The 15,751-nt window shown below is 34.9% G+C and overlaps 1 protein-coding gene across 4 annotated transcripts in view; it reads left to right on the forward strand.

Moving 5' to 3' along the window:
- MFN1 (mitofusin 1) overlaps window positions 1-15,751 on the forward strand; it is a 50,927-nt gene that overhangs the window by 12,092 nt on the left and 23,084 nt on the right. For all 4 annotated transcript variants that reach the window (XR_006965777.1, XM_047100266.1, XM_047100265.1 and 1 more), the window contains exons 7-14: window positions 1,347-1,454; window positions 4,648-4,801; window positions 5,153-5,220; window positions 11,598-11,719; window positions 13,385-13,511; window positions 13,643-13,747; window positions 14,024-14,126; window positions 14,260-14,489. Coding sequence is in view for 3 of the 4 variants with exons in the window: in XM_047100266.1 (XP_046956222.1) it covers window positions 1,347-1,454; window positions 4,648-4,801; window positions 5,153-5,220; window positions 11,598-11,719; window positions 13,385-13,511; window positions 13,643-13,747; window positions 14,024-14,126; window positions 14,260-14,489 (1,017 nt within the window). In the remaining variant the exon portion in view is untranslated. The remainder of the gene's footprint in view (window positions 1-1,346; window positions 1,455-4,647; window positions 4,802-5,152; window positions 5,221-11,597; window positions 11,720-13,384; window positions 13,512-13,642; window positions 13,748-14,023; window positions 14,127-14,259; window positions 14,490-15,751) is intronic.

Here is a 15,751-nt window from a genome sequence, read left to right on the forward strand (position 1 = left end):
TCGAAAGAAGCTCTGGTATCAAGGGAGAGCAAAGGAGTTTGTGTTTCCATGGGACTGAAGAGCTGATTGTGGTCTTGAGTGTTCCCAGAGTATCATTGGGAATCTAGGGCATGATGGCTCTAGTTGCTAGTAAATCTTTATATTCAAGGTGTGATACATGTATGTTGTTGACATTGATTGTGGTTATTTGCCAGTTTCGGAAGGAATGGGCACCAGAATTGTTAGGATGATGACTTAAGCCTTTTGAATAATGTTTAACACTCCCACCTCACCACTGCCCCCCAACCCTCATGTCTGGCAGACAAGGCTTTTCATATTTTTAGTTTTGTCAGCCTTTTCCAGCTTTACCCATGTACACACTAGGTTCCAGCTTACCTATATGCATTCTAAAGTGCTGTCAGACTTCACAGATTTTTGAGGATGTCTAGAGCCAGACTCATCCCAAATAAACTCGAGTTTATAGGTATCTAATATCCAAACCTATAGTATGATTTTCTTAAAATTGTTATTCCTGGAAAGTATATAAATGGGCAAAGATCATTTATAACCTAGGTGTTACCAGCCAGACCTCTGTTTTGTCACTGTTAGTTGTGTGCCCTCCAATAATCTGTTATCACATAGACCAGGCTACTCTGACAGCACAGTTTATAGTCTAATGATTAAAAAAACAGATCTATGTTTAAAATCTTTGTTAGAGTAACTCCATTATTTGGGTAAACAAACTTTGATGTACATTCTGACTTCTCCGTCTTTGTTTTGTTTATGCTCTTCTTTGCACACAGTTCTCCTGCTTCCAGCTTCTCATCTTTCAGAAAGCCATTGTCAGTACTTTTAAGGTCTTTATCTTTGTCACCACTTTCTTAATGGAGCTTTTTCTAATTCTAGCTAGATAGGGTGTCTCTTTGAATAAGCATAGCATGTATTTGCAGCATTTATGGCACATACCTTTCTCTGTTGTTTATTATGATGTACACAGGTCTTAAATTGTTATTAATTTACTTAGTCTAAAGATTAAAAGAGATTTGAGGTAGCTTTTTGAAAATATATAACGTTTATATCCAGCGGTACCTATTGTATTCGGCAAATAGTAGAGACAGATAAATATCTGTTAAATTGAATTTCAGAAAAGACTCATGGCAAGGGCAGAAAATCTTCACTTTTGCCTTCTTACAATATTCTCACCTTTGAGAATCTTAATGTTCAGAGTGCTTTGGGATCCTTTATCAGTGGGCATTAATCACTGTTGTCTAAATGGTTCAAACTTTTAGATTAGAGCTTCAGTTATAAATGTAAATATAAAATAGCTGTTAAAAGTGAACATAACACTGGTATTTGATGTTTTATAGGAAAAGCAGTTTTTTCACAAGGTAAATGAGCGACTTTCCAAACCTAACATTTTCATTTTGAATAATCGTTGGGATGCCTCTGCATCAGAGCCAGAATATATGGAAGATGTAAGTTATTTTTTTTAAGTTTTGAAATATAGTAATGTACACTGTTATCTGAGAAAACAGTATACCTTATATAATAAAACATCATAAGCAGCTGTTCTCTTACTTGAGAAAAGACTGTAATTATAGAAACCCTGAAGTGGATACGTGATAGAAACCAGAATATTAAGCTACTTTGAAGGAAAAGTCTGTTAAAGAAGTACGATGTAATCATTTTAGATCTTGAAACTTTGTTACAATTTTTTATTAAAGTATAACATACCAGAAAAGTATACAGATCATAAGTGTCCAACTCAAGAAGCAGAACATTCGCAGCACTTCAGAATGCACCCCCTCCATCCTCCGGCAGGGATGAGCACTTAACCATGACTTCTAATGCCCTTGATTAATTTTTTGGTTATTCAGCTTTATGTAATGGAATCATATATAGTATCTACTTTTGTGTCCAGTTTTCTTTTGCTCAACGTTACATTTGTGATATATGTGTCCATACCTTTGTGCATAAAGTGCATTTCATTACTGTATATTTCAGCCTATAAATAACTACGTTTGAAATTTATTCATTCTGCTAGTGATGGCCATTTGGGTAAATTTCCTGAATGTAGCTGTTATGAATAATGCTTCTGTGCACATTCTTATATATGTCTTCTTGGTGCACACAGGTTTATATTTCTGTTGGATATATACCAGTGGTTCTCAGTGTGAAGGATTGGGCATATTTGATCCCCAGGGAATATTTGGCCCTGTCTGAAGGCTTTTTTTTTTTTAATGTTTACTTTTGAAGGAGAGAGAGACAGAGCACAAGCAGAGGAGAGGCAGAGAGAGGGAGATACTGAATCTGAAGCAGGTTCCAGGCTCTGAGCTGTCACAGGCACAGAGCCTGACGTGGGACTCAGACTTACATGCCATGAGGTCATGACCTGAGCTGAAGTCAGACGCTTAACCGACTGAGCCACCCAGGATCCCCTGAAGACATTTTTGGTTGTCACAGCTCAGGGACTGTGCTACTGGCATCTCCTACTGGAGGCTAGGGGTGCTGTTAAAAGTCCCGTAACACAGATCAGCCCCTCCCAACCAAAGATTTATCTGATTCAAAATGTCATTACTGCAGAGATCAGTAATCTGTGAGTATATATCTAGGAGTAGAATCGGTGGATTGCATGTAAATATGCTGTTTCAGTAAACACAGCCCGAGTTTTGTAAAGTGCTTGTACCAGCTTATACTCCCAAGCAGTTTGAGAGTTCCAGGTGATTTAAATTCTTGCCAACACTTGGTATTTTTGTTTTTGTTTTAAATTTTAGTCATGGTGGTGATTTTAGAAACTGCTTTTTTTCTTTAAAAAAAAATTTTTAATGTTTATTTTAGAGAGAGAGAGAGAAAAAAAACATGAGTGGGGAGGGATGGAGGAGCCACAGAATCTGAAGCGGGCTCCAGGCTCTGAGCTGTCAGCACAGAGCCCAATGCAGGGCTCGAACCCACGAGCTGTGAGGTCATGACCTGAGCTGAAGTCAGACGCTCAACCCACTGAGCCACCCGGGCGCCCCTAGAAACTTCTTTTTAATAGTGTATCTGGTATTTGGTCTGTGATCTGTAAAAAATATTTAATTTACTTGATATTTCTTTTTCTGATTTTAATCATAGTTTATGTTTATTTATAAAAATAGAAAATGCATAAAAAATTAAAATTTACACTGTCCCATCACTGTTCACGTGTTAGATTATTTGCTTTCATTCTTCTCCCCCACCCCCAGAATTGGAATTTTGTCTAATATGAAGCTTTATATCCTTATTTATTTATTTTTGTTTCATGTTTGTTTAATTTTTAGAGAGTGTGTGTGTGGGGGGTGGATGCTGAGCGGTGAGGGGAGGCATAGAGAGAGAGGGGAGACACAGAATCTGAAGCAGGCTCTACACTGTCAGCACAGAGCCTGATGCGGGGCTCAAACTCACGAACCGCGAGATCATGCTGTGAGCCCAAAGTCGGGTGCTTAACCGACTGAGCCATCCAGGCGCCCCATATATCCTGCTTTTATTAACTGTTGTATGATTATACTCTTTTCAAATTGGGGTTTCATTTAATCAGAGAATTAGGAAATATCCCCAGGTTCTTTTCCATTCCTATTTAGCTTATTTTTTTTTTTAATGTTTATTTATTTTTGAGAGAGAGACACACAGAGTGTGAGCAAGGGAGGGGCAGAGAGAGGGAGACACAGAATCTGAAGCAGGCTCCAAGCTCTGAGCTGTCAGCACAGAGCCCAACATGGGACTCGAACTCACCAACTATGCTATCATGACCTCAGCTGAAGTTGGACACTAAACCAACTGAGCCACACAGGTGCCCCTTAGCTTAGTTTTTATTAAGTCTTAAGATAGAGATTTCTTATCGTAGCCACAATGCTAAAGGCTAGTACTAAACTCTAATTAGTTTCTAACCCTTAGTCCTATTTTTTTTTATTTTTAATTTTTTTAAAGTTTTATTTAAGTAATCTCTATGCCTCCATGGGGCTTGAATTCGTGACTCTGAGAGCAAGTGTTGCATGCCTTACTGACTGAGCCAGCCAGATGCCCCTTGTAGTCCTAATTTTAATTACCCAAGTGCTAATCTTAATCCTACATTGCAGCTCTAATCCCTATCTGATGCATTCTCCCCAAATTTCTCATTTTTTTAAGAAAAAGAGACCGTTTGTGTTCTGATTTCACAATAAAAATGTCTTCATTGTAGCAAATTAATTGTACTTATATTCTGATATCAAACTTTAATAGCTTCATTGTAGAACATTTGGAAAATAAGCATAAGGAAGAAATAAAATGCCACCTGTGCCTGCATGCCACCTATTAATTTTCACATATGTATACACGTATCATTTTTTGTAGTATAGTCATATACATCATTAATACAAAATTAAGAACTCTTTCCTATGGCAGTAAGTGTTAATATTTGTCTATAATATGTTTTGTAATGGCTGCATATTTGGTGGTCCATCAGAATTTTAAATGGTCAAGGAAGGATCTTTAAGAGAAAAAAATCTGTCAGCAAGTTTAAAACTTCATTTATTAGAATTTTTGGATTTGTTAAGTATATGGAAACTATTACTATAATATCACTATGAATGGAGTTTAGTATTATAGGCCTGTAGCTGTCAGCTATATTGTTGTTTAATTACTCGAATTATTTTAGTACCTTGTTTTCTCTAGGTACGTAGACAGCACATGGAAAGATGCCTGCATTTCTTGGTGGAGGAGCTTAAAGTTGTGGATCCTTTGGAGGCACAGAATCGTATCTTCTTTGTTTCTGCAAAGGAAGTTCTTACTGCTAGAAAGCACAAAGCACAGGGGATGCCAGAAGGTGGTATGTATTATTATGGATTGTCTTTCGAAATACAAGTATAGTTATTGAAACAGCATGCTAGTGGGGCGCCTGGGTGGCGCAGTCGGTTAAGCGTCCGACTTCAGCCAGGTCACGATCTCACGGTCCGTGAGTTCGAGCCCCGCGTCGGGCTCTGGGCTGATGGCTCAGAGCCTGGAGCCTGTTTCCGATTCTGTGTCTCCCTCTCTCTCTGCCCCTCCACCGTTCATGCGCTGTCTCTCTCTGTCCCAAAAATAAATAAACGTTGAAAAAAAAAAATTTAAAAAAAAAAAAAAAAAAGAAACAGCATGCTAGAAATCTTAATGTTGCTGACTCTTTACATAAATATTATAGGTGGGGCACTTGCTGAAGGATTCCAGGCAAGATTACAGGAGTTTCAGAATTTTGAACAAATTTTTGAGGTAGGAATTTTGCAAATGTATTGACTAATACAAAACCCTAGCATTGGTTGGAGAATGATCATAATCTTCTGTTTTTAGTGTTTGTCTTTGTCAAATAACCTTTGCTGTTATTTAGTATAGTTTCTGCCACAGCAAGTGAAACAAGTTTGAAGAAAGGAAGTCCCTGCAAAATGGATGATCCGTAAGAATTTAAAACTAAAGATTGTAATTTCTTATTTTTCTTATATATTTGTATTTAAATGAGAAACTATTTTCTAATATTGTATGTGTTGTGCAATGAGTGAAATTCTCTTTATTCAATAATTTGAGGCAAGATTAAATAAATGTAATTGCTGTTGGGGTGGATAATAGAGCAAAGTGAAGATCATCTTTTTTTCTTCTGTACCATACAGTTTATAGACAGAGAATGTAGTTAATGTCATATTAAGATACAGGTCTTGTACCTTAGGAATCCTGTGGTAGGAACACCTGGGGCACATAACTAATGCGTTTGCAGCATTGGGGAGGAAGGATACTGTCTTAATATTTTGGTGTTTTATTCAAAGACATTAAAACTCATCCTACATTTGACTGAAAAGTTCTTTAGATGTTTATCTTCTAAACTCTTATTTAGGTGTTAATCTTCTAAACTTTTATTTAGCCCTATTTGATCCAGCTCTGCTTAGATTGCATATCTCCTTCTCACCCATGAATGAACACAAAGACTTCAGAACTGAAAAAACTTGCATCTGCAGTTATTCTTCCTTATAAGTAATAACAGCTTTAATAGTAAGGATGTGAATGTTGAACGTGTTCGGCAGAATTTTTTTAACTAAACATTTATTTGCTCGCTATCCCCCATCTTTAATTTGGTGAGTTGGGGACAGACTATTAAGTAGATGAAGACAAAATATTTAAGAAGGAAAGCCCACTAGTAGTTATCAGAGGCTCCTGGGTTATCAGCATATGTCCTCCCAAGCTAAGCTATAGATTACATGAAGTCCCAATCACTCAGACCATTGTTTATATTCTTTCCCTTTCGCTTTCACAAGAGATTCAGTGCTCTCCTTACTTTTTAGATCAGTTATTTCATCCATGGGGAAAATATTGGGAAGAGGATCTATTGTTCTATCTCTTTTGTCTTACTGACCTTTTCTTTCTTCTGTGTGTATGTCATTTATTTCTCCTTTCAAATCATACTGTTCTGTTACGCATTTGTAATGTTTTTCATATTGATTCCTGCTACCCAGACAGAATATCTCCTTGAAGAGGTGGGAATGAGAAGAATAAAAGCTGTGCTGTAGAGCACTAGTTCCTAAACCTTGGCTGATCATGAGAATCACATTAGGTGCCTTAGAGAACTGCAGACTACTGAATTATCCCAGAGACCAATCCAGTGGGGCTAGGATGGACCTAGGAATCTGTAAATATTCAAAGCTCCTCAAGGGATTGGAATAACCAGACAGACCTAGGAATTTTTCTTTTTAATGTTTCTAGAAGAAACTTGGCAGTTTGTTATAATGGTTCACTGGGAATATAAAAATTATGTATGAAAAAACTATGCACGAGCTTTTACATAAACGAGAGAACATCAGACTTTAGACTTTGAAATTTTTGTTCAGTTAAAAGTATGATAGATTTAATATGAGAATCAGCTAGAAATTATTTGAACTTACCTAAAGAAATAATCAGATGGACAAAAAATTGTTTTGGTGGCCAAAGCATTTTTTGATGATTACATTGACAATTCTTTTCAGCTTTTTTCCCAGAGCTAACATTTGTTACTTCTTAAATCAATTTTGGTAATTTATGACTTCTATAAATTGGTGTATTTCTGAGAATTTATAACTTCGTAGTATAAAATTGTTCATTTTTAAAACTTTTATATTCTTTGATACATACACATGTATATATATTTTTTCAAATATTTATTTATTTGTTTATTTTTGAGAGAGAGCACAAGCAGGGGAGGGGCAGAGAGAGAGAGACAGAATGCAAAGCAGTTTCCAGGCTCTGAGCTGTCAGCACAGAGCCGCCATGGGCTCGAACCCATGAACTGTGACATCGCGACCTGAGCAGAAGTCAGACATTTAATAGACTGAACCACCCAGGCGCCCCAATGAGTATATATTTTAACTTTAATAGATTTGTCAGTGATTGAACTGCTCTGCTTTATCCTCCAACAACCTAGCCCCAGCCCTTGGTTAATTTTTCCATTCATAAACAGCATTTTTTGGTTTTTATTTAAGTTCTATATTAATCTTTAACCATAGTTTCCTTCTGCTTTCTTTATACTTTTTTTTTTTTTTAAGTGGAATTGTTTTTTGCTTTTTGTTCTTTAGGAAAGAATTTAGGGCTGTGAATTTGTGATGTAACATTGAGTGTATTCCATGGATTTCAGTATCCAGTTTTCATTGTTTAGTGATTTTTTTTAGTTATACTTGTTGGTATTTCCTATTCATTACAGGAGTTGTTAAGAATCAGATGTTTTGAAGGGCACCTGGGTGGCTCAGTCGGTTAAGCGTCCGACTTTGACTCAGGTCACGATCTCGCGGTCCGTGAGTTCGAGCCCCGCGTCGGGTTCTGTGCTGACAGCTCGGAGCCTGGAGCCTGCTTCAGATTCTGTGTCTCCCTCTCTCTGCCCCTCTCCCGTTCATGCTCTGTCTCTCTCTGTCTCAAAAATAAATAAACGTTAAAAAAAAGATTTAAAAAAAAAAAAAGAAAAAAAAATTTTTAATTAAAAAAAAAAGAATCAGATGTTTTGATTCTTTTCATCTAATTTATGGTGATATCTTAGTTTCTATGCATTGTGGTCACAGAATATGGCTTTTATACACATTTTCTCTTTGTTTTTCAATTCACTTTTTTTTTTGGAAGTCTTTAGAAAATTATTTTTGTGGAAAGAAAAATTGTACCAAGTTAATCATTTTTAGCAATCTGATTCTTGCCACAGACTTTTTGAGATTCCCTTGTTTCCAAAGTATCAAAAAACCTTAGGAACATTTATTTAGAGTATCAAGTAAAATAAGGCCTGAAAATTAAACCACTTAAAATCAATCAAGGAAATCAATGTTAATTCTGTCAGTATGTTTTCTTACTGTTTTAAACCTGTATTTGAGCAAGTGTATATTCTAAAGATGATTTAGACATCTGAATTTCTCTGTTCAAATATTTGGCCATTCTTAATAGTTTGGTTATAAGATAGAAAAGAGGTATGTATAAAATAACTCTTTTCTAAAATGTCAGTGAATTTATTGTAAAGGACATTTCTGGGACAACTGGTAAGATTTGAAAATTGACCATGTGCTAGGTTGATAGTATTGACCCAATGATAATGTTCTGAACACAGTAATTATTTTGTGGTTGTATAGGAAAATGACCCAATTCTTTGGGACATATGTTAATATATTTAGTAGTAAAGCTGTGATGTCTGCAAAGAACGGTCAGATTGTTGAGTAGAAACAATATGTATAAAAATACATGTGTATTTCTATGTATAGACATATATCTATATGGAGAGAGGGGAAAGGTAAACAAATGGGGCTGATTGTTAACACTTGGAATGTTTACTTGAAAGGCATAGTGTGTTATTAGTGTTTTTTCTTGTGTAGTCCTCTTAGTTAAAAGTATTTCAAAATAATAAGTTGGGAGTGATGAATAGCATATTATTATGAGCATTTGCAGTCTGTTACAGGGATTTGACAAATTTGTATGTCCTAATGACACAAATATTAATATTTACAAATGTGTAAGTATAATTGACTACCAACTGGCTTCTTAAGATGTTATTAGAAAGTTAGAAAACTATCTTAACTGATATTAGGATTATTGTTTTGGTTCCAGATCTTTAATAAGTTTTAAGATAATCTACAGGATACTCTGACAAGATAGAATTTAAATTGGTTTGGTGTAGTATTTTAACCTTCTCCTTGGAAAATTAGTGTTCCTGATAAAGTAAGTCTGGAAACTGCTGCTTACTGTATATGTTCCCTATGGGGATTCATAAGCATATTAATGTAGCAAGGGTTCTGAGAAATAATACACTGAAAAACCCTGTATTTAAATTAGTATTTCCCACACTTCAGAATAGAATATTTCTTTTGCAGGTTGGCTTGGTATTTTTCTGATCAGGAGGAGCATCAGTGTAGCATACTTCTTAATTGGAAGAAGATTTCCTGCTTTTTTCTTTATATTTATTCATGATTATATGTTTTCAAATCAAGGAATGACTTTTATATTGCCTAATAACTTTTGGAAATATTTTCTTTCTGGTCTAGCTCTAATACTGTGCTGTTATCTACAAATTTTGAGTCTTCATTGCTGATATCTAGATCTGCTTCATCGAGGAACATAGAATTTCTTTTAACCTTTTTTTCTTTTAAAAATATTTTTATGCTTTTATCAAAATTTTTGTGGCAGTTTGTCAATTTATGAGATAGTTATTTAAAGAAAAAGCTTTGATTCAGTTAAAAATAAGCAGTTTACACTTTTAAACACTTAATATTGTGTAGTTTATTGGTGGGTTTTCTATAGGTACATACAGAAGGTGCAGGGGCGGGGGGAGGGGGAAATCCCCCCCTCCCCAACTTCCTTCAACTAATCTATTCAGGATTAGTGATGTTGAGTGATGTGTAAATAAGCTTAACCATGAACAAAACTTAGGCTATGCGGTGAAGGAAAGTAATGGGCTTTGAGTTAAGGCTTTATAAACAGTTAACTAAATGAATTACCCTCATGTATCCTTTGGCTAAAGAAGTAAATCTCTTTTATTTTTCATATCTCAAAGTACTGAAGAGGACACCTAAACTGGCAAAAGAAATTTTAAAAGTGTTCTCTGTCTTAGTGAAACAGATAATCACTTCAGAGATGTGAAGGCTAACCATAGGTTATAAATAATATATTGAGTGAATGTTTAACATACTAATGATTCCAAGATGACAAATACTAGAGTATTAAGTGAATACCTTTTAAAGTTTGAAAGCTGTTTTGACAGAGGATAGTAATTACTACAGTTTTACTACTGGTTACATATAAAAAGAGGTTCAAGAAGATGAATTCATGGAAATTATGGAGATATATACCAGATTTTGAAAAATTCCTCACAGAAAATAAACGTGGCTGCCTACAAAACATCTATGGCAGTTATTGCTGCTGTGACCCAGACAAGCATTTCTTGATGGTTCAAAGACCAGATAGCCTTTCTCTGTAAACTCTTGTAGTTGTTTTTAAATGTTATTTCAGTACAGAATTTGACTTTCTATGAGGTAAAAATGAAAGGACAATTTTAATATGATAATTTTGCTAACATTTAATGATGAATCACAGTAAATATTTTAAATAACAAGTAGCATGCACATTGAAATTGAAACAAAATTGAAACAAATTTTACAGTATAAATGTATCCATTACTATATGTGATGCATTCTAACGTATTCTGTTTTAAAAAACACTGGTCATGAAACAGATTTGTACAGTAAATGATTTATTAGCTACAGTTAGCTTGAAGGTGAAACAAATGAGATAGGGCATCATTGGGACCTGTGTACACAAACTGTAGACCAAGGGCATTAACAGGGATTGTCTCTGAAATAGCTGTAGATATTTTTCTTTTTCTTTTAAAATTTTTTAAATGCTTATTATTTATTTTTGAGAGAGAGAGAGAGTGAGCGGGAGGGACAGAGAGAGAGGGAGACACAGAACCTGAAGCAGGCTCAGGCTCTGAGCTGTCAGCACAGACCCTGACACAGGGTTCAAACTCTCAAACCGTGAGATCATGACCTGAGCCGAAGTCAGACATGTAACCACTGAGCCGCCCAGGCGCCCCGTTTTTTTTTTAAATAATTTAAAATATTATTTAGGTTGTTTGTTGCTAAAGAATATCTTTCAAGTTGTTCAAGTTTTAATTGGTAGAATTCCTTTATAATAAATAACCTTATGTAAAACATGTCATTCAACTCATTTCTTAAAATGTAGAATTCTAATTCATAACTCAGTTAAGAACTTTATTAGGTTATCTGTTGTAAGCATGAGAAAAATCAAGATAGAATAGAAGTAGATTAAAGGTAATCAGATAAAATTAGTAATTTTAACAGAGAAGCTTTAAACATTGAAAACAATACCCTGCTTATTTATTTATTTTTAAAAATAGTCAAAAAAACCATTGCACATTACTGTGTAAAATTACACAAAGATACGAACTTGCTGTTAATGCCCTTTTTACTTTTGATTCCTTGTAGTTTTTTTAGCCTTTGTTATTTTAACTTGTGTTTATCATGCATTTACTTTCTGCCTTTATTTATGTTTTGGTTAATGTTACATACAGCAAGTTTTTGTGTTTAAATTCCTGAAAATGTTGGGATGGAATTACAGTAATGTGTTATGGCTTGGGCCCCTCGCAGGAGTGTATCTCGCAGTCAGCAGTGAGAACAAAGTTTGAACAGCACACTATCAGAGCTAAACAGATACTAGATACTGTGAAAATCATAATGGATTCAGTAAACGTGGCAGCAGCAGAGAAAAGGTATGAATTCACTTTATTGCAAAATAAAAGCCATTTTGTATCAATATGAATTCCTTAGACTAAGGTTCTAAATTGTTATATTTTAAGTACTTTCATACTAAAGTCATCAATTTACTTGCATGTTTTAAAATGAATATTTGAAATTATATTTATTCTGCAACCTTGCATACATCATTTACATTCCTTGGATCTCAGTATTCTCATGAGTAAAATCATAACATATTTCATAGTTTAAAATATCTTTAAAGCAGTGGAAGAACCATTTCTTCAAGAGGAATTTTTTGAAGAAGTCCAAAAAAGAGGTGACCCTCTTTTTTGTTAACATTCAACCTATGACCAATTTTTCATATATTCATACACTGATACCTTGAAATGCCTCTTTGATGCCAGTTGTGGTTTTTTTCATTAACTGGTAAACAAACAAGGTGATATTACCTGCCGGCCAGAAAGTCAGTTTGGTAAGCACTACCCTATATGTCGTATTGTACTGTGCTGTTATTCCATTTATTATCTTATAAAGACAAAAATGAATGCATGAAATTGCCAACATTATTGAAGAAAAGGGTAGTTCTCACAAAGTTGGTACACTTGAAACAAAGATGATGTTATTAGATAGTTAACAGTGTTCAGCCTTAATTATACCATCAGTGGGTTTCAGCCAAAGAAAGGAAAGTTATAAAGCATCAAAGATTAAGTTAAAGATGACATTAAATTGGGAACTTTTAACAGCATTTGATCTTACTGGGAAAACAAACACTTATACCTAAATCTATTGCCTAATGTTGACACTTTTAGTGGAATGCATTATGTACAGAATTAGAGATTTTCCAGCACATAAAACACAAGACTGAGAACTCAGGCTGATCTCAGGCCCTGCCCACTGTTTCTGTATGGGATTGTGTTGCCGTTTACACCCCTTTCAGCTTAATTGCTTTATTACAGTAGCCAAAGTGAGTATTTGGTCCACCAATTGACCTTAATATTACTAATTTTAAAAATACAGGACATTGAACTAAACATGCCACAAAGAAGATGTGATTTGAGGATGTTTTGTATCATCGTGTCTTGGGAACTCTTAGCTAAAGATAATTTAAAAGTGTCTCAGGTCTTTGTTTTCCTATACCATCCGGTAGTTGACGAATCTCTATAAAAGCCAGATAGTAGATATTTTAAGCTTTGTGGGTCATCTGTTTCCTTTGCAGCTACTCAGTTTTTCAGTTTTAGAGCAAAGGTAGCCATGTATGAATGGTCATAGCTATATCCTAAGAAAACCTTAACAAAAACTAGCAGCTGGCTGGATTTGGCTTTCAGGATGTCATTTGCTAACCCTTGTTTATTAAATGAAGTCAGTACTGAGTTTTGTTTTATTTTGACTGTTCATATCTGTGTTTGGAGAATCCTTCCTAATTCTTAGTTGGGGGGGGGGGTGGATTCTTTGTGGAATTCAGGTACTTCATGGGCAGAGAGACAAAGTAGTTTATATCCAGTCTTCTATAAATATTTTAAGATGAAATATTATTTGAATCCTTTTAGATGTTGAAAATACAAGATTATTTTTCTTGTATCATGCTAACAGATTGTTCAGTGCATAAGTGAGTACCCTCACTTAATTGCTTTGGGACTTTAATATATCCTAAGAATTAATTACTCTTCATACTATAATAGGGTTTATTCAATGGAAGAGAGGGAAGATCAAATTGATAGACTGGACTTTATCCGAAACCAGATGAACCTTTTAACACTGGATGTTAAGAAAAAAATCAGGGAGGTTACAGAGGAGGTGGCAAACAAGGTGGGTTGGTGAATTTATGATTAAAATTTCTGGGAAGGGTGGCACCTGGCTGGCTCAGTGGGTGGGGTATTCAATTTAGTTTTTGGAGTAATTGGTAATCTTGTTTAATTTTTTTAACTTCATATTTTCAGGTGTCATGTGCAATGACAGATGAAATTTGCCGACTGTCTGTGTTGGTTGATGAATTTTGTTCAGAGTTTCATCCTACTCCAAGTGTATTGAAAGTATATAAAAATGTAAGTTAAATTGTATTTAAAGTTATTTAGATACAGTTTCCTCACCTTATTGTACATTTATATTTAGTGGTAGAGCATCTTCATGGCAACCAGCTTATGATTAAAGTGTTACACCTCCTGTGTACTCTTGTGATAATTACACTACTATGTATACAGAACACACAGAAAAGTTATCCTCTAAGAATAAGATTTAGCATTTACTACATTTTTAAAGTTTTTGTAAAATCTATGTATGTTCTAGAGAAAAAATAATGGGCACATTTATCATGTTAACAGGAGTTAAATAAGCACATAGAAGATGGCATGGGAAGAAATTTAGCCGATCGGTGCACAAGCGAAGTCAATGCTTCAATGCTTCAATCCCAGCAAGAAATTATTGGTAATATTTGTATCTACAAGTTTATGTGTATTTTTTTATTTCATTGGTAAAGGGTTTATTTTCCTTTAGGTTTTTTATACAACATAAAACATTATTTACTGTCATTTCTTAAATATAATTTTGTTTTGTCTAGAAAATTTGAAGCCATTACTTCCAGCTGGTATACAGAATAAACTACATACACTGATTCCTTGCAAGAAATTTGATCTCAGCTATGACCTAAATTGCCATAAGTTATGTTCAGATTTTCAAGAGGATATTGTATTTCGTTTTTCCCTGGGCTGGTCTTCCCTTGTCCATCGTTTCCTGGGCCCGACGAATGCTCAGAGGGTGCTGCTAGGATTATCAGAGCCCATCTTCCAGGTATCCTTTTTTTTCTTTTTTTTTGAGTAAGCTTTTTATTTGATTATTGCTCTACTACACAGTTATGTATCTTTGATTCTATGAGTTGAGATCCTCCTTTTTATTTTGCGTATGTGATTTTCCCTAATAGAACTTCCTGTGTCTAATTTGCATATTTATGATTTAATGTCTGTCAAATAGAGCCATTTCTGAATTAGGCAGACTATGCAAAGGGAGAGGTAATCCCAGCATTTTCATCCAGTATTGTTGTAGGTTGTTCCACATTTGTTTTTGAAATGGGTTTTTATTTTCACAGAAGTTTTTGTTTTCAAATAAAATTGGAAGTTTTGACTTCAAATAAATTAGATTAATACAAACATTTTTTTAAAAAGTTTTGAATCTGTCAATTTGATAATTTTTCAGAAAATTTATGGAGTTGTAAAACCATCACCACAATGTAGTCGTAGAACCTGTCACCTTCAAATGGTACCGTTGTGCCCATTTGTAGTCCATCAATCATTCCTACCTTCAGCCCTATTGCTAGTTAGCTTTCTGTAACTATCATATTTTGCCCTTTCTGGACATTTCCTATAAATGGAGTCATTAAAAATGTGGCATTTTGTGACTGGCATCTTTCAATTAGCATAGTATTTTCAAGATTCATCATCATGGTACATGAATGTTGTAGCATATATAAATATTCCATTTTTAATGGCTGAATAATATTCCATTATAGATACCACACATTTTATTCATCCATCAGTTGATGGACACTTGAGTTGTTTGTACTTTTTAGCTACTGTGAATAATGATGCTCTTGAACACTCATGTACTATTTTTTTTTTTTTAGCATTTATTTATTTTTGAGAGATCATGAGTGGGAGAGAGGCAGAGAGGGAGGGAGACACAGAATCTGAAGCAGGCTCCAGGCTCCGAGCTATCAGCACAGAGCCCGATGTGGGGCTCAAGCCCACGAACTGTGAGATCATGATGTGAGCTGAAGTTGGATGCTTAACTGACTGAGCCACCCACATGCCCCTCATGTACTGTTTTTATGTGGACATCTGTTTTCATTTCTCTTGAGTATATACCTAGGAATCAAATTGCTGGGCCAATCGGTAACTCCATGTTTAACTTTCTGAGGAACTGCCAAACTGTTTTCCAAATCAGCTACGCTATTTTCTGTTACCAGCTGTTTCTCAACATTCTCATCAAGACTTGTTATTGTCCATCTTTTTTATTCAGTGGGTGTGAAATGGTATCTCATGTACCATTGATTTGTA

Source organism: Lynx rufus, unplaced genomic scaffold (genome assembly GCF_022079265.1).
Source record: "Lynx rufus isolate CCGP_SWC_20201006 ecotype Redwood Valley unplaced genomic scaffold, mLynRuf1.p SCAF_5, whole genome shotgun sequence".
Lineage (NCBI taxonomy): Eukaryota > Metazoa > Chordata > Mammalia > Carnivora > Felidae > Lynx > Lynx rufus.